Here is a 22999-nt window from a genome sequence, read left to right on the forward strand (position 1 = left end):
CTTATACTAGAAAATGATTTCTTGTTTCTCTGAAATTCAGAATTAACTGGGCATCTTGTGTTTTATCTGGCAGCCTTACTACTCTGCCCTCTGGGAATTCAGTCTCCTGGGGGAGACAGAAGCCAAAATCAGTTATGTTCAATCAAGTATGACAGGCAGTCTGTGGAGTGAGCCCAGGGCCGTATGGGGCACAGAGGTAGGAAAGATCGGCTCTGCCTGGGGAAATCAGGGCAGGCCTCATGGAGGAGGGATCTGGACTAAGTCTTAGAGAGGAGGGGGGAAGGGCATTCCAGATCAAGAAGGGACCTGATCAAAGACAGACAGGTAAGACAGAAGGTTTGGGGACTCACAGTGACAATGGGTTAATGTGGCTAAAAAGGTAAGAAGAGGCCAGATCTCCACATCCTTGTAGACCTTGGTGAAAAGACCTTGGGCTATTTACTGAAGACAGGGACTAGGTCAGTCAGATGTGCACTGGAGAAGGGAGGCTGCTGGTTTGGGGTGGCCGAGCCAAAGGGGACCCCCCAAGGGAGGCTGGCATAGGACTAAGAGTCCAGAGGGAGTCAGGTACAGCAGGACCCGGTGGCTAGACCTTTTCCAACCCACTCTCCCACTCTCCCAGCCCTCCAGAGCTCCCCAAAGAACATGAGGGGAGTAAAAAGGCTTTGGAGGGAGGTGGGCGCTGAGAGCCCACGGTGGGTGCTGTGTCTCCGCAGGGGAGTGAATGCCCAAACCAAGAACGGTGCCACACCCCTGTACCTGGCGTGCCAGGAGGGCCACCTGGAAGTAACGCAGTACCTGGTGCAGGAATGCGGCGCGGACCCGCACGCGAGCGCCCAGGACGGCATGACCCCGCTGCACGCCGCGGCGCAGATGGGCCACAGCTCGGTCATCGTGTGGCTGGTGAGCTCGGGGTCAGGGCGGGGCGGGGCTCGGGAAGGGGCGGGGTCTGTTCGCGAAGCGGCCTGCACGGACGGGGGGCGGAGCCTGGAAGGGGCTGGCGCCCAGCCCCCGCCCCTCTTTCCCGCGCCCCCTCCCGCCCAGGTGAGCTGCACCGACGTGAGCCTGTCGGAGCAGGACAAGGACGGCGCCACGGCCATGCACTTCGCGGCGAGCCGCGGCCACGCCAAAGTGCTCAGCTGGCTCCTGCTGCACGGCGGCGAGATCTCGGCCGACCTGTGGGGCGGGACCCCGCTGCACGACGCCGCGGAAAACGGGGAGCTGGAGGTGGGGGCGGGGCCGGAGCGGGTGGGCGGGGCCAGAGCGGGTAGGGTGGGACGGGCGCCCTCTGCTGGCGCCGAGCTCTCAGCACAGCCCTGCCCCGGCGCGGGGGTCCGGGCCATCGGCCGGGGTCCTCAGTACGTGGCCCCTCGCAGTGCTGCCAGATCCTGGTAGTGAACGGCGCGGAGCTGGACGTCCGCGACCGCGACGGATTCACGGCCGCCGACCTCTCGGACTACAACGGCCACAGCCACTGCACCCGCTACCTGCGGACAGTGGAGAACATGGTACGACCGCGAGCCCCTGGTTATCTGTCCCCCACCCCATCCCCACCTCCCCCGAAGGTAGGTGTTCTTACCCCTTTACCACGGAGGATGCTGAGTTTCGGAGACGTGAAGCCCCTGTCCGAGGTCACCCAATGAGGAAGTGCCCTAGACCATCACCCTCTCTCAGCCCAGAACCACTGACCATGGAGGAAAGAGGGGGTGAAGGAAAAAGGGTCAAAGGGAGGAGGGCGGCGTCCTCCTGGTAAGGAGGAAGGTGGAGAAACCACAAGGCACTTCCATACCGATGGTAATAGTCAAGTGCGTTCACCTGCCCACAGCCCATACTGGTGGCTCACTTAAGTCTCCACCACCCCTGAGGCAGGTGGTGTTACTGCCCCGGTCTCGTCCAAGGTCACGCAGCTACGTTGTATGTTTGCTCACTTCATGGCTACTTCATAACTGGAAACCTGTGTTAGCTTTTTAAATGATTTTATTATGGTTGCACAGCAGTGAAGTCACCTCCTGGGACTTGAGCTCAGGTGTGTTTGGCTCCAAGTCCAGGGCCCTGACTTATCTGATGTAATGCCCGCTTTAGGGGAGGAGGGAGGACGGAGGGTCGGTCTCACAGGTGCATCTAGGAGGACCAGCTCTAGGGTGCAGCCTGGCCGGAAGAGGGGCTGGGAAATGAGGCCTGGAGGGGAGAAGGTGGGATGGCCTCCAGCCCATAGCACTGTCCGCAAGCATGGGGGGGGGTGGGCACCCCGGTTCTGGGTGCTCCAGAGCACAGCAAGGCCCAGGGGGTCAGAGACTGCAGCTGTACTGGAGGAAGAATTTTCCCCCCAAAGGCCACCCAGAGAGAGTGATGGTCCGACAGAGAGTGAGTACCCTGTCAGCTAGGTACGCCAACTGGATGGTACAGGGCGTTTCTGAACCAGAGGTAGTTCTTTCCCACTGAAAGAGTGTATGATTCTGTTTTGAGGGGGGGGGTCACCCCAGCCCCTCACGGCCCTCTTACCAGCAGCTACAGTTGCCACAAACATGATCACATGAACTCCTACCCCGGCAGGTACCCTGCCCCGTGCTTTATAGGTAGAATCTCGGTCTCCACTGGAAGTCAGTACCAATAGTTGGCGCGTATGGCATTTACTGGCTACCACACCCTGGCACTTCACTAATTTTTTAAATCTTTTTTATACCCTCACAGGGTATAAAAGGAGGCAGGAAGTACTGCTATCCCCATTTACAGATAAACTCAGTGGAGCCTGGGGGGCTCAGTCGTTTGAGCGTCTGACTCTTGATTTCAGCTCCCGTCATGATCTCAGGGTTGTGAGACCAAGCCCCTCCTCGGGCTCTGCACTGGGCGTGGAGCCTGCTTGAGATTCTCCCTCTCTCTCTGCCCTTCCCCCTGCCCCGCCCTGCACCCCAGCATGCTCTCTCTCTTTACGTACAGAAAGGATAAGTGACTTGCCCAAGGTCACTTAGCTAGTAAGTGGGAGAAGTGAAATTTGAAGACAACACTCCAGGCTGCAGACCCTGTGCCCCTAACCTGTGTTATCCATGGGGTTGGCTGGCACCCCTAGTGCCCACTGCTGTCCGCCACAAAAAGAGCATTTTCAGCTGCCCACCCCCACCCAGCCCAGCCCCTGTGCTTTCCCTTGGCTCATGGAAGAGGCAGCAGAGTCTAGCCCCCCCCTTGGTCCCCTCACCCAGACAGGCCCAGCTGCAGCAGTGACAGATCTAAACCATGCAGGATGCTGGCCCAGAAAAGGCAAACACTCCCACAGAGCCCCTAATTACAGGGCCAATGAGCATGGCTGCTGAGCTGTTACCTGGTGCTAGGCTTGCCTCCCACTCCCGGGGGGCCTGTGACACTTCTCGGGCAGGGAGGGGGCCCCGGGCAGGGAGGAGCAGGCTTGGGCAGGAGGCAGCCAACGGAGCCAGCGAGCGGGCTTGCCGGCAACAAGGCCAGCATGGGCAACGTAAGCAGGACCCCCCACCCCAGCCCGGTCCCGTGCCAGGAGTGTCAGGCCTGTGGGCAGGGGCACAGATAGTGGTGGGGACAGCAGGCTTACAGCCTGAGCTTGGGCTGCCAACCAGACTCAGGGGGCCACCCCAGGCCCAACCCTTTCTCCAAAGGCCCCATCAGGAGATAGAGGCTGGGCTGGTGTTGGGATTTGCCCCCGTAGAGCAAGGAGAGATAAGGGCTGCTGGCCAGGTCATGGGGAATTAGTCTTTCCTGCAAGTTGTGGGGGCCCTGCATGCCTCCCCTGCCCCCAGCAGCTGTGGCACCTGAGCCCCTCCCCACAGATACACTGGAGCCCAGTTCCTCTGATGAAGAAGGGCGAAGGCTAGTGCCACGGCAGTCTTCCCCTTGGGGTCCAGACCAGGGCCCTCTCTTCTGACAGTCTCTCAACCCCCCTGAGCAAGGAGTGGCTGGGGTGGGAGTTTCCCAGCAACCTGTGGTCCCGCTGCCAGGGGGCCGGGCTTGGGTGTGAATCTTCCCCTGGGAAGAACCTGAGAGACATTCTCAGAATGTGGAGGGAGCCCAGAAAGGGAAGCGGCTCGGCCTAGGTCGCCCAGCAAGGACATGGCTGAGCAGGACCCTGGCCTGGAGCACACTGGTCTTCGGGTCAGGCCATCCCCACTGCCTCCCCTCCCATTCAGAGTGTGGAGCACCGTGTCCTGTCCCGGGATCCGTCTGCTGAGCTGGAGACCAAGCAGCCTGACTCCGGCATGTCTTCACCTAATACCACCATGTCAGTCCAGCCGCTGAACTTTGACCTCAGCTCGCCCACCAGCACCCTCTCCAACTATGACTCCTGCTCCTCCAGCCACTCCAGCATCAAGGAGCAGCGCCCCCCACGCCGTGAGTGGGCTGGGCTGGGAAGAGGGAGGAGGGAGCATAGACTGGGACTGGCCACTGGTCCGTGAGGGCCAGCCTCTGGCCTGCTCTGCCCACAGCTGACGCTGGAGGCAGCCCAGGTCACCAGGAGGGACTGCTGGTTGTGGTGAGAGGCAGGTGACACTTGTGCTTGTGTGTACCCATCACAAACACACCTGTACGTCCACATGGACTCTCCCTCAGACAGAACCCACATGCACCCCGCAAATGATTCATCATCCTCACTCACACACGCACACACACGCACACACACACAGTGTTCACCAGACTTTACACACACCTGGTCACACTCAAGCGTGCACCCTTGTACACGTGTATGCACAGTATACAGACAGGAGCACACAACCACACATCCAGCCCTGTGCAGATGCACGCCCACACCTGTGCTACAGCAGACACTCCGCCTCCATTTCCACACTCCAGACGTGCGTACACATGCAAACACACACAGACACAGCCCATGTCCGCACACGGATGCAAACCCATTTGTAAATACAAAGAAACACGTGTGGGTACTCAAAAACATACACAAATGCACACACTGCCACACGCTCTGTGATGGCTGCCTCAAGCCGCCAGGTGACCCGAGGAGCTGCCCCTTCACCCTCCGGGTGGCTGTGCCCCACTGGCATACCCTGGCGTTGAAAGCCCCCTGGGGCCTCCCCCCAAACTTGAGTGCACTGTCTTTCCCCAACACATGCAGGGCAGGGCGAGGGGGGCCATGCACTGCTGGGGCCCACAGCGGAGCCATGCCGAGCTGCACCCCTAAGCCCACCTCATCCCTTGGTGTGTTGCTTCTGGGTGGAAGAGGGTCTCAGTCCTGGGGGACAGCCTCTCTGCAAACTCCCAAACCCAGTCTTCGCTCCCTCCGCAGGGCTTCCCAGCTCAAGAGCTGCAGATATACAAAACTACATGGACATGCTGAGCCCGGAGCTGGGCCGGCCCCGGGGCAAGACGGAGAGAACCACACCACTGCCACCACCACCCAGCTTCCCTCCGCCACCTCCACCCCCAGGCACCCAGCTGCCCCCACCCCCACCAGGCTACCCAGCTCCCCAGCCCCCCGTGGGGCCACATGCAGCTGATATCTACATACAGACCAAGAGCAAACTCCGCCACGTGGAGACGGAGGCCTTCAAGAAGGAGGTAGTGAACTTCACCCACCTGCCTGCCTCCCTATGCGCCTGGGCGGATAGGCACCACCCGAGGCCAGGAGACTGGCTCGCGGGCACAGGGTGGGGGGCCCTGGGCCAGTGTGGCCTATTCGAGAGCGGAAGCTCCTGGCCAGCCCCATGGGGACCCAGGTCTGGGCACTGGGGACAGGCAGATGAGTAAGACAAAGCCACCCCCCTCTCAGGAGCTGGGGATGGGTGAGGGAACATAAATCAGAAAGCGGCACCTCTCAGGGAGCTGGGTCCTCCCACACGTCTTGCACAGAGTGGCAGGGTGGTCACAGAATTGTCAGAGAATATGTGCAAACAGCCTCTCCAGCCCTACACATGCCCATAGCCCCAGGCTCAGGTGGAGAATGGCTCCCAAGGGGGTGTCCTCCCGGGGGGAGATGCAGGTGGCATGGCTGTGAAGGGCCACGGGGAGGGCGGAGGTAGGGGGAGAGAGCAGTAGCACGACTGTGCACTCAGAGGGGGCTTAGGGAGGGCTGAGACTGAATTTGGCTTTCCAGTTTGGGACTTGGAGTGCCTAGGGTGGTGGAAGGGCCAGTCCTGAGATGGGAGCCATGGGGGAGTGTTCAGTGAGGGCACATTGAATGGGAGGTGCCCAGGATGTCGGGGCCGCTGGGGTCCTGGCTGAAGCTCTGGAGCAAGAGGACTGTCTGATAGCTGAGAGAGTCCCGGGCAGGGAGCCCCAACCCCTGGGCTGGGGTCCTGGGTGGTCTGGGAAGTGGGGGACAACCTGAGAGCACAGGTTGCCTAGTATGGGGTAGAGGCCCCCCCAGGGTCCCGTGGGAGCCCTGACCTCTAGTTCTCTCTCAAGCCCAAAGCAAGCCACTCCAGAGGCAAGGTGAGTAACCAATTTGCCCACAGGTGACTCAGGTCACAAGGCCACTGGGTGGGGGAGGGGAAGGACAACCTCTACAGCGACTCCACCCTGCCCTCACTGCCATCCTGGACCAAGCTCTCAGTCGGGTCTCCTTTCATCTCGATGAGGTGGAGAGGGCCCAGGAGAGAACTGCAGGGGGCCATGGACCAGCCGACTCCCCCCCCCCCCCCCCCCCGCCGTCGGCTGTGTGAGCCCTGCCCCAAGCCACAGGAGAGGTGGCCCAGGCTGTGCCCCCTCCACTCCCCTGAGCACCAGGATTTCGAGGTCCCGGGCCCCCACCCGGTGTGTGCGTGCAGGACCGCAGGCGACCGGCAGCTCCACAAAGGGCCCTTTGTGTGCCGGCTGCGCCTCGCGCCCCCCGCCTCCGCCCCCTGGGCCTGGCTGTTGTCTGACCGCATCCAGAGCAGGGTCGTGGCACCGCGCATTGGGGCTGTAGGGGGCGCCGAGGGGGCGGACTGGCCCAGAAAACAAATCCTGTGGTGTAGGGTTTCCTGCAACGAGAGCCGGTTCGGGTGGGGCGTGGAGGTCCGGGGCCACCGCGGGGACGCATGGGCGGGGGATGGAGCAGGGGACAGCCCCCGCGCGCTGACTCGGCCTTTGGCCCTGCCACCCCATGTCCTTTTTCCTGGGCTGGGCTTAGCGGGGGGCAGCTGCGACGGGGCGGGCCACCGCGCTGTCATCTGAGCCCGCCTTGCCGCCCCTGAAACCCGAGGCTTAGGCGCGGGTGTCGGTGTCGCTTACGCGGATGTCGATGGTTTCCAGATGCGGGAGAGGAAGGGCGGGGGCGTGACCCGGAACCCAGGGGTACCAAATATGGGGGGGGGGGCTCCGCTGCTCGTGGTCAGGACCGCATTCTGTCCACGGGGTTTGGAAGGGACCAGATGGGGGAGGAGGATGGAGGCCGGGGTGCCCAGCGCCTAGCGGAGGGAGAGAGGCGCGGGGGGAGGGGGCACATCAGGCTCTCCGGGCGGGTAGGCGCAGCGGCAGGTTGTGGCGATGCAGTCGGAGACCCCGTGAGTACCCTATTGCTGAGAGTGGGTCAGCCCGGGATTGGCGGGCCCCGGGTGACGTCAGGTCGACGGAGCTCATGGGCGCTCTTAGGCGCGGGCGGGCAAGGGCTGGGCCGTAACCTGAGAGGAGGGATCCGGTAGCGCAGGTGTCGGTCCACGCCGCCCCCGCCGCCAGGTGCACAGCGGGGGCCACCGGCACAGGCGCAGGTAGGAGCAGCCCCGGGGTCGGGCGGCTGAGAGCCCTGCGCAAGCAGGAGCCTAACAGGGCAAGGGCTCTCAGGGGGGCTCCCTCACCGGCGTCCCCGAAAAAGAGGGTTCGGCAGAGCAGTGGGGACGCGCGGGATGGTCGGGTGGCCAGGAGTGGGGTGAGGCGGAGGCCTTAGCTCTAGCTAAACCGAGAGCTGCCCCTTCTCCGGCTCCCCCTGGCGACTGGGCTGGGTCAACCCGTCCCTGGTCCCGCCCCTTCTAGCCTGAGTGGGGACCCTTGTGGCCCTTGGCCTGTTCCCAAAACCCCTCCCTGTAGGACCGACCGAGCCTGCCCTTCCCAGGACCCTCGCCCCATCACCGCTCTGAGAACAGGAGGGTCTGGGAACCCGGTTGGCTGCACCCTTCGACGGCCGCTGGCCATGAGCCCCGGGAATGTGAAGAGCTGGGGGGGCGGGGCGTGGGAGGCGGCCGGGACCAGTGCCTGAAGTCCCCTCCACCGCTGTCTTCCCGCAGCTGAGCTCCCGCGACGGCCACAACGGGCTGAGGAGGCAGGACTCCGGCCGCAAGCCCCGCGCCTTCAGCAAGCAGCCCAGCACGGGGGACTACTACCGGCAGCTGGGCCGCTGTCCCAGGGAGCCGCTGGCCGCAGGCCCGGGCATGGCGCACAGCGAGGAGGTGCGTGCCTGCCAGCCCGCACCCGCCGGCCGCCCGGGACCCGGCCTGGCCTCCCGCTTCTCACTCGCTAGCCCCTCCGCTCCCCCGCAGGCGGCGCTGCTCGCCGGGAACCACGTGCATAACGGCTGCGCCGCGGACCCCAAGGCGTCTAGGGAGCTGCCGCCGCCACCACCGCCGCCGCCGCCCCTGCCGGAGGCCCTTAGCTCGCCGCCGCCTGCTCCGCCTCTGCCCTTCGAGGGCGCTGGCCCTGGCTGCGGGCAGCGTCGCTCCTCCTCGTCCACTGGCAGTGAGTAGGGGCGGGTTGCGGGTGGGGGGCGGCGCTAGCCCTGAAGGGGAGGGAAACCTAGACATCGCTTCCTTCCCAGCTGCGACTGCCCTTGCGCTCACTCTTCTCTTACTTGTTCCTGCTGCAGCCCCTAGCCCAAAGAGGACCCTAAGCGAAGGCTCTGCCTTAGTGTGAGCTCAGTCAAGTCCCCTTCCCTCTCTGGGCCCAGGTCCATTCCAACAGGGAAGGCCTCCCAGCTCTGGTGGCTGGTGTTTCTAAGAAGCTGGTGCTAATGGGAAGCTCTGAGAAGCAGAACTAGTTTCAAGGAGGCAGGGCTGCTGGCCAAGCTTCTTCCTGCCCCGTGTCTATCCTACATCTCTCTTGTGCTCCTCACCTCTATCTCTTGTTCTTTGAAGCTAGCTACAGCCTGGGCTCTTCTCAGATGCGTCAGGGACTCTTCCAGTCAGATACCCCCAGAGGCCCCAGGCCAGCTAGGACCTGGCTATGGGGACAAGGCCAGTGACCCATGATGCCCTGCCGTTTCCCTCCTGATGACCCCCCCCCCCCAGGGACACATCTTTTTTAAGGTCTAGACTGGTGACCAGGATTCCTGAGCTTCTCTTCCGTAATGTGGGTCAGACACTTGCATGCCAGGCCTCCTGTAAGGCCCAGGAGCTCATGCCTGGGTGCTGATACTCCCACCCAAGCCTGGGGGGAGGGGGGTTGCCCAGCCACTCAGTGCAGGGACCATGTTTTGTGACACCAACCAAAGCTTCATCTCCCTAACTAGGAGTGCAAGAGTATAATAGGGTCCAGAGCAGGACCAGCCTGGGCTCCCCAGAGTACCTGTGGAGCCTCAGCCCCTGCAGACTGGAGCCCATGGTAGCATGCTCACCACCACCAGAGCTTCCAGCATGGCCCCCAGCTCTGGGGTCAGCTTTTTCCGTCTGGAGCAAGGCTGAAGCTAGGAACAGATGAAAAATAGACTCCGGGCTTCTCCAGACACCCCTCCTCAGCAGAACCTGGGCTGGGTGCCCTATTCCAACCCAATGCCAAGATTGAGGCCCTTGTTAGGGGGGGCAGGGCCAGAGGCAGCTCTACCCAATCCTCAGGGACCAGTAAGGGCCAGAACTGGGAGGACCACCCTTGTGGAGCCCCAGAGCAGCCTGAGCCAGGGTCAGATGAGGTGGAAAATTCCTTCTCTCCTTCACCACCACGCCCCCCCCCCCGTGCATCTCCCTCCCCTCTTCCTGCCCTCCCTTCTCTTGCTGTCCCCCCCCCCCCCCGTCCTAGCCTCACCCCAGCCCCCTCCCCCTCCTAACTTCGCTGTCACTTCTCTCCTCTCTAGAAGTGAGAGTCCTGAGGCACAGGAAGAGTGAGTAGCTGCGTGCGTGCTGGCTCCTGGCTGAGGTGCGGGGCAGGGAACAAGGCACGCTCAGGGAAATCAAGGCCGAAGGACCTGGACTTTATAAAGGGCAGGGCCAGGGGCCAGCAGGCCAGGGGTCCTCCATACTACAGCCACCTTCCTACTTCCACCCGCATACACACCCACGAATTCGGCCCGGGGCTGTCAGTTTTGCCTAAATAAATGGGTCCGGTGCCAGCGCCTCCCTGGCACCTTTTCCTTTTATCCCTCCTGCTCCTCGCTCAGGGATCCCCAGCCCCCAGGGAACCTAAAAGTCCCCCGTTGGCCTGTTTTGTTGCCCTCACCCAGCCCTCACCCCTCCTCAGTCTCTAAAGACAGCCCTTCCCAGACCCCAGTCACCTCCGCTAGGCTTGTCAGAAAATGCAAACTCTGTGCACTGGTAATTTGCATGTTTTTCACCTGGCCCTTCTTCCTGGGTGCCTTCACCCCACATCCTTAGTAAGGGCTCGGCTTTCCTAGGTCCCCCAGAGCTGAGCAGCACTTTGCCATAAGTGTGCTACGGGCTTGCAACCAGTGTGTCTGCGTGTGTGTCTGTCTGTGGGTATGGGGGGTGGGTAGGGGACCGGCTGGGTTCTGGCATCCAGGGTTCTGAGTCCATATAGCCATGGAGGCCCCAGGCGACTCAGTCCAAGGGTCACTGAGCTTTGCTGATGCAGAGAGGGCTGGAGGGAGACTCCACCCCGGCAGGGCCGAGCCAGGGAACCCAGGACAAAGGTCGGGTGGCTGGCCCCCAGGTAGTGTCTTGGAGCTGGTCAGTCAGTGTCCTGGATGGAGACATTCGCTGGAGTCCCCTGGGCCGGCCCAAGACCCAGCATGTACTCCCGAGGGCCTTCAGGCGGGGCCCCCAAGCCCCGTGAGTAGGGCCGGGAGGATGGTGGGGCCTGGCGAGCTGCGATTGGGGAACCCCCTCTGGGGTCCGCGAGAGCCGCCCAGGGGACCTGGGACCTGGAGAGCGGCCATCTGGAGCCCTGGCCCCTCCTGACTTGGGGAGGGGGCAGCTGAGGGGCAGATGGGGGGCGTCGGGGACAAAGGCCCCGCCCCCGGCCAGCACCTTGTCTCCTGCCTCCGCGCAGGCACCAAGTCTTTCAATATGATGTCCCCGACGGGTGACAACGCCGAGCTACTGGCTGAGATCAAGGCAGGCAAGAGTCTGAAGCCGACGCCGCAGAGCAAGGGGCTGACCACGGTGTTCTCAGGCAGCGGGCAACCGATCTCCCAGGTAGGCGGCCCGCCGGGCACTCCCGCCCCGGTTCCCCTCGCCCCTGCCCGCCAGGCCCTCAGTGTCGCCGCTTCTCCCGGCAGGCCGACTCGCCGCTGCCTCAGGCGTTGCCTGCGCCTTCACGGGCCCGGAGCCCCACCCCGCCGGCCGCGGGGCCCCAGCCTTTGCTCAACGGCAGCGTGGCGCCAGCGCCGCCCGCCACCCCGGCGCCAGGCGTGCAGCTGGACGTGGAGGCGCTCATCCCCACGCACGACGAGCAGGGCCGGCCCATCCCCGAGTGGAAGCGGCAGGTTATGGTGCGGAAACTGCAGCTGAAGATGCAGGAGGAGGAGGAGCAGAGGCGGAAGGTGGGCGGGGTGGGGCTTCCCGGAGGGTCTGCACCTGGGCCCTCGGCCCATCCCCCACATCACATCTCCCCCCCTCCCCTCAAGCCTGCCCGTCCCTTCCACCTCCGGCGACTCCCATTACCTCGGGGGGGGGGGGGAACTGGGTTGGACGACCTCCATGACCTGGGACTGTCCCCAGTCTCGACCCCTGACCCCCCCCTCAGGCAGCCAGATGGCCAAGTTCATCAAACTCTAATGTGCTTCTAGGAAGCTCCTGGGTGAGGCTGACCATACTGGTCCAGGAAGCACACTGGGAGTAGCCAACAGGCTTTTGGTTGCAGTCAGCCTGGCCTGGGCGCTTTCCCTGCACTGCCACTTTCCAGCCATGGATACTGAGCCTCATCTCGCCTAAGATATTTTCTTATCTGTCAGATGATTGATCATCACTGGCTGGCTGGATGGTTTGCCACGGACCCGCTCAACATGTGTTTCCTGGGTGCTGTGTATGTGACATGTACTGTTGTAGCCTCTAGGGATTCACGATAAACATATCAGGGCCTTTTCAAGGTGGCTGTGAGGGGAGGAGGGATGTCAGGGGGTCAACCAACAAACATATCACCTTAGTAGAGCCATAAGTGCCCCCCAAGAATATGAAACAAGGTAATGCGAGAACCTGAGTGAGCAGGGAGGCCAGCAACTGGGCTGTTACAATACAGGAGCACTGTGATGGGGCATGCAGAGGACTGCGACAGCCCTTAGCCCACCATCCTATTTGGGCTGGGGGCGGCGCTAGGGAAGCAGGAAGTGATGTCCAAGGTGGGCTTGGGAGAGGAGCAAGAGGTGGACTGGGAATAGTGGGACACAGAGCAAGCAGGCTGCAAGACTGTACTAGGAGAGGGGTGGAGCTGGAGAGGTCAGTGGGGCTCTGATCCCCAAGACCTGGCCTTGAAGAAAATGGACTTTCTCCTGCAGCAGTCGGGAGCCTGGGAGGGGTTTTGTGGGGAAGTGGCCTCATCCTATTTGTCTGTGGGGAACGGACTGTAGTGGGTCAAGATGAACTGGGAGGACAGCCCCCTCAACCCCCTGGGCTGGAGAAGCCCAGCACTCAAGTGAGGAATGAACGAAACTGTCGGAAATCCCTGGCCTAGCTCCATAAATAGATTATTATTCCTGGTCCTGGGACTAGGAGCGAAATGGTAGCCTGGCGGCCGGTTCCGCAGTAAGACACTGGCGGCGTGCACAGGGAGGGCTTGGGCCGCAGGGGGCGCTGAGAAGGGGTCACGGGTCTGGGCGAGGCCTCGCCGGCATGCAGACCTGAGACGGGGTGGGAAAGAGCGGCCTTGCGTCTCAGCTTCAACGCCCTTTGCATGTTCCTTCGGTGGTGTAATGAGCAACCTAGCCAGGTGTGGAGACTCCGTCTGCCCGCCCTGCCTCTGCAACAGCGCCCAACGACCCCGCCAGCGACCAAAGAGGACACTGCCCAGCGCCCGGAGTAGCGGCCTGGGCCGAAGCCTCGCCCCAGTGCAATCACCTGCCGGCCGGGCTTGGCCCATCCCCGCCAACACAGCCCCGCGGAGCCATTACACCACCCGGGACATGCAAATGGCGCCCCCCGGCGGCCTCTGCGGGAACCGGGCCAGAGGGAGACGCGCCTCCCTCCCCTCTCTTGTCTTCCCCGCCTTAGCTGATGGCCGCCAGCTCGTGCTGCTACCCCCGCGAGGGCTGGAGGTACTCCAGCGCGCACAACGCCATCCTCGGGCCCTTCGGCGAGCTCATGACCGAAGCCGACATTCTCCGCATCGAGCAGCAAATCGAGAACCTGCAGGTGTTGCACAAGGCGCAGAAGCTGGAGGCGCGCCTGGAGCAGCTGGAGCTGGAGCTGGAGCAGCTGCTGCCGATCTCGGCCGCCCTTTCGGCGCCGCGCTTCACCGTCGATCCGCGCCGCATGCACGGCCGCGCCGCCAGCCTGCCTGCCTGGTGCAGCAAGATCTCCACGCTGCTCAAGAGCATGGCCACGCTACTGGCTGCGCTGGGCGGCCGGCCCGCGCACCTGGCCGAGCTGCTGGCCGCCGACACGGGCCAGCCGCTGGCACCGCTGCCCGACGCGCCTTGGAGGCCGGGCCCGCTCTGCCTGGGCCGCTCGCACTCGCTGAGCTGGTGCCGCGAGGCCGTGGCGCGCGAGATCCTCGAGTGCGGCGTCTCGGTGCAGCACCTCCGCGCCGTCTACGAGCTGCGCGCCCAGGGCTCGGCGCCCGCGCACGACTCATGCCGCAAGTTCTCGCTTCCCGCGGGCGCCTCCGGCCGAGAGCCCATCCTCGAGGAGGACTACGTGGCGGCCGGCACCGGGGAGTCCAGCGCCCCCGCCGCCAACGGCTTGCGGGCCGCCGGGGACTCCCCGGGCTCCCCGGGCCCGCCTGATGCTCCCGGCCACCAGGCGGCGCTGCCGGAGCCCGAGCAGCTGGCGCGGCGGCCGCCGCTCTCCACCGAGCTGCGCTGTGTCCAGGACTACATAGATATGCGCAAGGAGCGCATCGTCTACCTCTTCCTGGAACACTGGCGCAAGTGGACGTTCCGCGGCCCCGGGCGCCAAGCCCAGGCGCGCCTACGCAGACTGCTGCCCCGCGTGGTGGCCGCCGGCGCGGGCCCGGTCCTTGAAGCCGCCGACGCACCCCAGCCGCCGGCCGGCGACGGCCCCGACGGGCGGCTGTTGCGCCTGCTGAGGCAGCGGCAGGTGGTGGGCAAGCTGCTGGGCCACTGGCGGAGCCTGCTGCGGCAGGTGCCCGCACGCCCGCCGTGCGGCTCGGGCCTGGCGCACGGCCTGTACTGGCCAGAGCACTTCCTGCCGCCCTTCGACGGTGGCGCGCCCCGGCGCTACGACAGCCTCACGCTCGACCTCTTCATGCTCGGCTACTTCCAGCTGCTCGAGATGGGCCTGAGCCGTGAGGAGCGCAAGTTCCGCCACCTGCTGTGCTACGAGATGTTCGACCGGCTGGGCAGCCACCCGTGGGAGCTCATCCGCCTCTTCCATCGCGTGGTGCTCGAAGAGGTGGAGGCCGGCCGGCGCAGCTGGAGCGACGGCTTTGAGGACCTCAGGCGCCAGTTCTTTGGAGACAGCCCGGAGGCCGAGCCATCCCGGGAAGAAGAGGCCGAGAAGGAGCAAGAGGAGGAGAAAAGAGATGAGGAGGAGGAGAGGGAGCCGGCAAGAAAGGTCGCTTCGGCTCAGACGGTGGACTGCCCAGAGGGGCAGCCCGAGGCGCCAGCTCCTGCACCGCAGCCCCCCACCCCACCTCCGCCGGCGGCGCCTCCCCCGACATGGGACCCTCCTAGTTCCGCGGAAGCCCCTGCTGAAGATCCCCTGGAGTTGGTGTCTGAGATGGGCGAGTTCAGCAACGAGGACATCTGTCGCTACATTGACCGCAGCTTCTCCTTCTGGAAGGAGAAGGAGGCAGAGCTCTTTGACATCTGAGCAGAATTTGGAATTTCACCTCAAGCATGTTAACCGGGGCCTAGATGCCTGTCTGATGCCCTCTGCAGGCCAGAAGCCTGCAGGAAGAACCCAGAAGCCAGCAGAGTGGCCTCGGAGAACTCAGAGTACCCAGGAGGACCAGGCTGCTGCAGCCTTTGAAGCCCCATCATGGCCAGATGTGGGGCAGTGGCCAGAATGGGCAGGGCAGGGCACAGGGCAAACCAGGTGTTCCCCTCTGGCCCTACAATCTTGCCTGCTCCATGTTGGAGCCAGGCAGAAGCAGCAGCTGCTTTGAGGGACCATGGGTCCCCGTTGGGGCAGTGTGGCTCTCCTCTCTTTGGTTTTTCACTGGACTTCACAGCTACTTCTTTGAGGTCAAGGAAGCCACGTGTGTAGTGTTCCGTGTGATGTGTTCTCTTCTGTAAACATCCAAGTAATAAAACTCTTTGCCGTAAGCCGCCTGTGTTGGATGCCCACCCCCACTCCTGCCAAGTCAGTGCAGCCACACAGGCGTAGACGTAGTGTCTACTCCACTTGGGAACAGGACACACATGGGCCAGAAGGTTCTTCACAGTGGAGGCCAGCTTGAGCCTCTCTGAGATGGCTGGATCGCGGGGGGGGGGGGGGCAAGTAGGGTCTGCCCGGAGAGTCTGGGTCTGGGGCCTGGGGCCATCTGTCAGCCTGCCCCAGTGGGGAAGCTCATTCTCGGCTCCTCTCCTACACCTTGGCTCTGACCTCTTTGGTGCCACCTCTAGGGCACAGGGGGCCTGAGTTACAAGGGGGCAGAGCCTGGGAGGTTCCCTTTAAGGGGACTGTGGCCAGGCACTTTCATCGATTTGCCCTGTAGAAGGACCTCTGTATCCCATTGTCCCTCACTGGTGTAGGTCCCCCAGGGTTGGGCTGCACCCCCTCTGACTCCCTACCTCCTCACCCACGCTGGTCCTAAAGCTCTGTGCTTGTGTTTCAGGAGGAAGAGGAGGAGGCCCGGCTGGCCAGCATGCCTGCCTGGAGGCGAGACCTCCTGCGGAAGAAGCTAGAAGAGGAGAGGTGAGCTGGGGAACCGGAAGCTTCAAGGCCTGGTAGGATATCTTGATCATGTCCCTGGCAAGTTGGCACCAAATAATGCTGTTTCTTTTTCCTTCTAGGGAGCAGAAGCGGTGAGTGTGGGGCTGGGCCTGACCTGCTACCCCTCCCCATGCTGGGCACTGTGCTTTTGCCCCTTCGTCCAGCCCCATCTTGAGCACATCTCCTTGTCACTCTGGTCTGTAGCACAACCTCTCTGCTCCCAATGATGCCACCAGGCTCCTGTCTCCCAGTAACTGAGCCCCTGCCCCAAAGTCTACATCTTATGCCCTAACAGCCTTGTCCCCAATTACCCAGGCCCCGTCTCCCATTAACCTGGCCTTCAGCTAACCCAACCTCAGTGTCAATAACCTTGATCTCTGTCCCTCAAACATAGTTTCTGCCCCAGTAATCTAGCCGAGTGCTGACAGAAGTATAACGTGAGCCACTATGTAATGTTAAATTCTCTAGTAGCCACCTTGAAAAAATAAAAAGATATAGGTGAACTTAACATGTATATTTTATTTAACCCAATATATCAAAATATTATTTCAATACATAATCAGTATAAAAGTTACTGAGATCTTTTACATTTCTTTTAAACAAAGACTTTGAGATGCCATGTGCATTGTACACCCACACTGCAGCTCCTTCTGACATTGCACATGCTCAATGGCCACTTGTACTTAGTGGCTACCTTGTCAGCAGTGCAGATCTAGTCCCTATTTTATAGTAACTGTCCCTGATCACCCACCACTGCCTCTCAGTAACGTGGCCCCTCTGCTCTCCAGCAGCCCAACCCCAGTACCCCAGAACTCACCCCCTCCTCACCCTGTGCCACACCCCTGACCCAGCACCACTGTTTCCAGTAATATCCCAGCCAGCAATAATTCAGCCACAGCCTCTCTCACCCAGCTTCTGTGTGTGCCCCAGTGACTTCAGTCTGCCCTCAACCAAGCCCCTCTGTCCCCAACCCTGCTCTTGTGCCTCCTGACCCATCCCCAGTGCCCTAGCCCTTCTGTCCTGGAACTCATTGCCCTGGCCACCGATAATTACCCCTCTGTCCTCAGCAACCCAGCCCCTGCCCTCCGTAACGCATTACTTGCCACCCGTGAGCCCTCCCGGTGCCTGGCCCACCCTCACTTTTGCCCGCGGTTCCGCCCCTACACCATGCCTAGGAAAGAAGAGGAGCGACAGAAGCAGGAGGAGATGCAGCGTGAGAAAGAGCAGTCGGAGAAGCTGCGGACGCTGGGCTACGACGAGACCAAGCTGGCGCCCTGGCAGCGACAGATCATCCTGAAGAAGGGGGACATCGCTAAGTACTAGACGCCGCTCTCCTACTCTCAGCCTCGTGAGCTCGACGGGCCCCAGCCTCCGCCCCGGCCTGCCCGGCCCGGGTGGAAGGACTGGGAGCCGAGCTGCCTTCCCCTCCCGCGCTGGAACCCTTCCCTGACCCCGCTCCGGCCCCCGCATCCCCAGCCCGGGGCGACGCTGGAGCGCGCCCGCCGCCGCAGTCGCCCAGAAAAAGTGCCCAAGCAAGCTGTTGACGCAAAAAGATGCTGCTTATTTGCATGCCTATTTACATATATTTGCATGTTCGTTGAAGGTAGCCCAGAGCTCCCCCGGCCCCCGTGGATGGCAACTTTGTTTCCCTGCGGGGCGCGCGACCGGCTGCAGCCCCCTCCCCCGCACCCCGGAACCCGCGGGGCTGGCGCATCCTGGGCGGAGGCAGGCCCCGCGCTCGGGGAAGGGGTTTTCCTCCCGTCCTGACCCAGATCTGCGCCCAGCCCGCCCGGGCCGCATTTCCCATCCCCGCCGAGGGCTTCCTCTCAGTCATTTGTTTACCAGAAGCAGTGAAAACAGCAACCTGCCCGTCGGGACGGAGCTGCCGCTCCGGGGGCCCATCCTTTGCCCCCCCACCTCCGTGAAGTCTGCCCACCCAGGCCCCACGCTCCCCGGACCCTTCCGCCGCGCCGGTGGAGAGAGTGGGGGGCGGGGGGCCCTGCACTTGTGTCTCCACCTGCTTCCTCCCCGTCCCCGCCATCCCGCACCCCATTAAAGCTCTCTCGGCCTCCGCGGCTGACGTTCACACTCTCGCGCCGTCGCCACGACTTCCTCTCCCTTTCGGGGTAACTGGGGCACGGCCGAGCGGGAGGGGCAGCCTGGGAGCCAGGTGCTACCCTGGCCTCCGCCGTGGGTCCCCGACCCTGGGGTGACAAGACTTCCGGCCCCCTTTCGACGCCCCCAGGAAACCAAGCCCGGGCCACTGAATGCCACAGCCCCGCGGAAACACCAAACAGTAGCTTTTCTTCACAGATTTAATACCAAGGCCTCACCGAGCTCCGGCCCAGAAACTGCTGAGCCGTCTCCTGCCCCCTCCCGACATCCGTCCGTGCTGCTTCGCCTCAACCAGAAGCCCGGGGCGCGCAGCGGGGAGGGCGGCTAGCGCTGCTACGCAGGGCCCTGCCAGGAGCTTATAAATGACATAAGATGTCTACACGCATAAGTAAACGTACTTAGGGCTTCTGCGGGGGCCCGGGGGTGGCGGGTGGGCCCCTGCGTCACGGGCCGCGCTGGAGGCGGCTGCGCAGATCCTCGGCGCAGCCGTCCAGCCCCATGCGCTCCAGCGCCGCATAGATGGCGCCCAGGCCCGCGGGCTGCTGCTGGCGCCAGCGCTTGAGCATCTCGTACTGCTGGTCGCGGAAACGGCCCACCTCCACCTCCACGGCCTCGATCTCCGCCTCGCGCAGCCCCAGGGTGCGCACGAACTCCTTCCAGCGGCGCGCCGGCACCGCGTCCATCACGTCGTAGAGCTGCGGGCCGGGCTGGAGCGTGGCGGCCGTGGCCGCCGAGCCTGCAGGGGTCGCTGGCGAAGGCGTGGGCGGAGGCGGCGGCGGCGGCGGGTCTGAAGGCGGGCCAGAGAGGGCAAGTGGAGAGTGCGAACTGCGGCCCAGGGGCGCGGACGCGGTGGGGGGCTGGGGGAGCGCGGGCGCCTGCGGGAACCCCGGGCAGGGCCGGCCAGGGAGGTCCACCTGATCAGCTCGGGATGGGCAGTGGGCAGGTGGTGCCTCAGGAAACTGGTATTCGTCTCGGACTCAGGAGAATGGGGTCTAGGCCTCAGGACAGTGAGGTCTCTTACCAAGAGCTCTGCTGCGCAGCTGGTCCCAGGACCATGTCACCTCCGGGCAGGGCGCCTCCTGGGTCTGGGGGGAGCTGGGGGTCCAGCCGTTGCCTACCAACTGGACGGTGTGGACCTTCTCACTACTGCTGAGTGGCGTTAGAAGGGTGTGGGTACTGTCCCTGGGTGAGAGGTAGGTGGCCTGGAAGCCAAGAGAAGCCCCAGGTCAGCCCAGCTTGCCTAGTAAGGTGTCTTGTCTGGGGACAAGTGCGGCTCAGTCAGCAAACATTCTCCAAGGCTGCCTTCTGCAGTGGCCCAGAACTATCTCCTCTGCCTGGAATACCCTGCCCTCCCCACCCTGTTCCCCCAACCCTGTGGGCAGCCTGGCCATGGCGGCACTCATCCCACTGAACCTGTCTGGACCCCAGCAGCTTGAGAGCCACTTAGGGACAGGTGCTGTGCTGTTCTTAGCCACTCAGAACTCGGTGAATGCACAGGTGTTCATTGGGTCTACTCTGTGCCAGCACCCTGTGCCACACCCTGGGGATCGTGAGTTATCATGAGGCCCAACCTGTCAGCTCCAGAACGCTGAGGCCTGGGTGCTCGCTCACTCTCTTCCCAGAGTATTACTTATACGCTTACCTGTAGGGGAGCCAGGGCATCTGTCACAGCTTCATCTGCCGGGAGACAAAGAGCATCTCATCAGCAGACAGGCAAGATCCTAGACCTGGCCACTGGTCCACCTCCTCTTGCGTTCCCCTGTGTCACCCCTGCCCCCAACACTCTGCATCAGGGGTTAGTGGGCTCTGGACTACCCCTGCTGACCTTGTGCCCCTAGAAACGTGTACACGCGCACCTGTACTTACTAGCAACCGTGGGCTTGCAAGGCTGGCAACGGTGGTAAGTGTAGGTCAGAAGAGCACCAAGCAGGAGTGGGACCACCAGGCCAGCCAGGAGCACCTGGACCCAGAACACTGAGCGAACAGCTGGTGAGTGGTGGGTTGTAGCCCCCCGCCCTGGTCTCCCCTTGGCCTGTCCCAGCAATCCTGCTCAAATTCCCAGAACACCACCTACTCTGCCTCCAGCCACAGATCGTCACACAGGGCTCAGGACAGCTCCCAAGGGTGCTCCTGAAAGGAGAGGGGATGGGGTGGGAGGTGAGGGAGAACACACCAAGAGGGGCTACCCATCTTCTCCACCCTGGAGGCCCTTCCGTCCCCGGCCTCTTCCCTGAAAGCCACACTACCCAGGAATGTTCCCAAAGTACTGCTGAGATTTCACTTGTGTCCCCAGGAACAATAGCGACAGCCATTTATGGAGCTTCTTGTAGACGAGATTGAGGGTCACTAGAATGTCAGCCCCGTGAGGACTGGGATTTGCCTACTCTGTTCCCTGTTGTATCCCCAGCACCTAGAACATGTCTGGAAAATGGTAGATGCTTACTACACACCTGGCTGAGCAGACGAATTGATAAAGTGCTCTACCCCTTACTCTTAGCCCCTGGGAGAACCTACTAACATTGCCATGTTCACGTGGGGAAGCCACAGATCAGAGAGGCAAAGTAACTTGCCCAAGATCTCCCAGAGAACAAGTGGCAGATCTTGAATCTCAGCCCAAGTTTTGAAAGTGTATCAACAGGACTCTCTATAAATTGACAAGTCCTATGCTTCTTTAACGTACAGCTGGAAAGATTACTACAGGAAAGCCTGACAGAATATGCCCCGTTTATCTGTCCTAAGGCGAATGCAGATTTCCCTCTAGCATCCAAGGACCAAGCTCCCTCCCCCTTCCCTGAGATTCCCAGTCGGCTCCCAGCCTCCCTTTCCGTGTCCCAGGGTAGCCAGGAAGTTACGTGGGGCAGGGCACGCAGCTGTTGCCATATTCATAGAAGCTGGGTAGGCAGGTCCCACAGTCGGTATCTCTGGCAGAACCTGCAGTCCGGGAGATGGCTTGTGGGTCAGGAAGGGAGAGGGGGAGTTAGGGAGCGGGGGTAGGTAGCCCAGAATGGGGGTACTCACAAGGCGCACGTGTGTGGCGGTGCAGGGCCCTGCAGTCTGAACATGGATTACAGCGGAAGGGCGAGCCGACCTTGCAGGGCTTGACCAAGCACTCAGCGAACCAGCCTGGCTCACAGCCACAGTGGGTGTCCGCCACCGTTGAGCAGTTCGTCAGGGCCACCTGGGAGACTGGCCAGAGTGTTCAGGGAGATGGGTAGAATAGAGGCCATCAGGGCCAGAGGCCCCCATGGGGACTGGGGGTAGATCCCCTGGAAAATGGAGATGGGGACAGGCCAGAGACAGTGCTACCTCCAAAGGGAGAGAAGCATGGAGATCGCCACAGATCACAGGCTGAGGCATGTACAGAGATAGAAGGGCCATCAGGAAGAGAGGGGGCAAAGGCATCTTTGGGCAGGATCAGGGTGGAGGGCCTGGCACGGGTGGGCACAGGGCTGTCACACCCAGAGGTTAAACCCAAGCCAGCCCCCTCCTTCAGAAATACCCTGGCCACGGCCTGTCCTTAAGAGCCCCCCGGTGAGTACTAGGCCCCTCACCCTCCTCATCACAGGCCTGGCAGCGGGTACAGCGGGTCTCATGGTGGTTCTCCCTGGCCAGGAAGGTGCCCCGGGGGCACGGAAGGCAGGTGACAGTACCACAAGGCTTTGGGCAGGGGGCCTTCAGGTAGTGCCCTGTGGAAACCAGACCTGGGTCAGACAGTCCAAAGGGGTTCCCACTTCCCCCTCTCTTCCTTCCTATCTCTGGCTCCCTATTTCCCCCACCCCAGCTTCTCCTGTCTCCTGACCCCACCTGACCCCCATCTCTGTGCCCTCACTTCCCCCCCACCTCTCCCACCCCTTCGGCGGCTCACCTGCTGGACAGCCCTTGCAACAGAACGGACCGTTCCTCTTCTGGAAATTGTAGGCACAGTCACACTTAGGAGCGGGCGTGCTGTGCTGGCCCTGGGCACCTGGCAGCACAAGGAGCAGGACCTGGAGGACGGGCACTGTGGGCTCCAGCAGGGCTGTCGGCGCAGGGCCCCTGCCTGCCCTGTCTGCCCCACTTCAGCGGCCCCCACGCTTGCTCTCAGAGCAGCCCACTTCTCCGGTTCTTGAGAAGCAGAGGTGCCCATGGATGTGGGATAAGCGGAGCTGCCCTCCCACGGAGCACAGGCCAGGCTTGCGAGAAGCAGAGCCCAGGGCTGCGGCCAGCTCCTCTCGCACATTTCCCCTCTGCCAGGGTGGCGGCACAGACTCGGGCAGCCCCATCCCCTCTCATGCTTTCTGTGAGGTCGGGGGGACCCAGATCTCTCCCTGCCTGGGGCCCCTAGACCCCTCTAGCCCCTGGGCGGGGGTTTCCTCTCAGCGGAAGGGCCCCGCCCGGCTAAGCCTCTAACTAGCTGAGTCTCTAAGTTGAAAGGGGGGGTGGGGCTGCCACACTTCCCAAGGAAGTTGGGCCCCTTCATTCACAGCGCGGAGACCCGGGCCTGAGGTCAGGCTCCAGGCTGTCCACCCCCCTCTGCCGGGCTCCCACTCACCGCAGCCACCGCGGCCGTGTAGCCCCCCAGCCGCAACTCCATGGCTCTTGGCGCCTTGCTGGGCCCTCCGACGGCAGGCGACAGGCGTGCGCCAGCCCGGGGGCTTCCCCGCTCTGCCCGCTCTGCCTGCCTGCTCTGCCCAAGCCGCCCAGAGGAGCCCGCCTCAGGGGAGGGGGTCGGGGCGGGGCCCCCAGCCCACGCAGCCTGCCCCTGTGCACCTGAGCTCACCTGGGGCGGCCCGGGGGCA

The 22999-nt window shown here is 62.8% G+C and overlaps 2 protein-coding genes across 4 annotated transcripts in view; one reads left to right on the forward strand and one right to left on the reverse strand.

Moving 5' to 3' along the window:
- ESPN (espin) overlaps positions 1–18189 on the forward strand; it is a 30676-nt gene extending 12487 nt beyond the window's left edge. The window contains exons 3-15 of one of the 3 annotated variants that reach the window (XM_044391449.3): positions 717–903; positions 1045–1227; positions 1377–1508; positions 4152–4353; positions 5264–5535; positions 8178–8339; positions 8430–8625; positions 9953–9979; positions 11104–11249; positions 11333–11596; positions 16009–16088; positions 16187–16198; positions 17282–18189. In XM_044391449.3, the coding sequence (XP_044247384.1) occupies positions 717–903; positions 1045–1227; positions 1377–1508; positions 4152–4353; positions 5264–5535; positions 8178–8339; positions 8430–8625; positions 9953–9979; positions 11104–11249; positions 11333–11596; positions 16009–16088; positions 16187–16198; positions 17282–17429 (2011 nt within the window). In that variant the 3' untranslated portion in view covers positions 17430–18189. Of the gene's footprint in view, positions 1–716; positions 904–1044; positions 1228–1376; positions 1509–4151; positions 4354–5263; positions 5536–8177; positions 8626–9952; positions 9980–11103; positions 11250–11332; positions 11597–16008; positions 16089–16186; positions 16199–17281 lie in introns of all 3 variants that reach the window. The other 2 variants (XM_044391450.3, XM_026519956.4) reach the window with 2 other exon arrangements.
- Positions 18190–18407: 218 nt separating this feature from the next.
- TNFRSF25 (TNF receptor superfamily member 25) lies at positions 18408–22794 on the reverse strand. The gene is made up of 10 exons (XM_057305501.1): positions 22753–22794; positions 22087–22279; positions 21773–21907; positions 21240–21407; positions 21074–21152; positions 20296–20351; positions 20088–20195; positions 19864–19898; positions 19243–19423; positions 18408–19008 (listed from the first exon to the last, which is right to left on the reverse strand). The coding sequence occupies exons 1-10, from the start codon at positions 22792–22794 to the stop codon at positions 18665–18667; spliced, it is 1341 nt and encodes a 446-aa protein (XP_057161484.1). The 3' UTR covers positions 18408–18664.
- Between the last annotated feature and the right edge of the window lie 205 nt (positions 22795–22999).

Source organism: Ursus arctos, unplaced genomic scaffold (genome assembly GCF_023065955.2).
Source record: "Ursus arctos isolate Adak ecotype North America unplaced genomic scaffold, UrsArc2.0 scaffold_32, whole genome shotgun sequence".
Classification (NCBI taxonomy): domain Eukaryota; kingdom Metazoa; phylum Chordata; class Mammalia; order Carnivora; family Ursidae; genus Ursus; species Ursus arctos.

Excerpts from the sequence above, each read along its gene's own strand:
- TNFRSF25 (XM_057305501.1), bottom strand. The coding sequence starts at position 22,794 with ATGGAGTTGCGGCTGGGGGGCTACACGGCCGCGGTGGCTGCG. Across the intron at positions 20,352-21,073 it reads AGCTGCGTGCCCTGCCCCAC|GAGCACCCTTGGGAGCTGTC; the intron begins GTAACTTCCTGG and ends CTCTCCTTTCAG. Across the intron at positions 20,196-20,295 it reads GATCTGTGGCTGGAGGCAGA|TGTTCTGGGTCCAGGTGCTC; the intron begins GTAGGTGGTGTT and ends CTGTTCGCTCAG.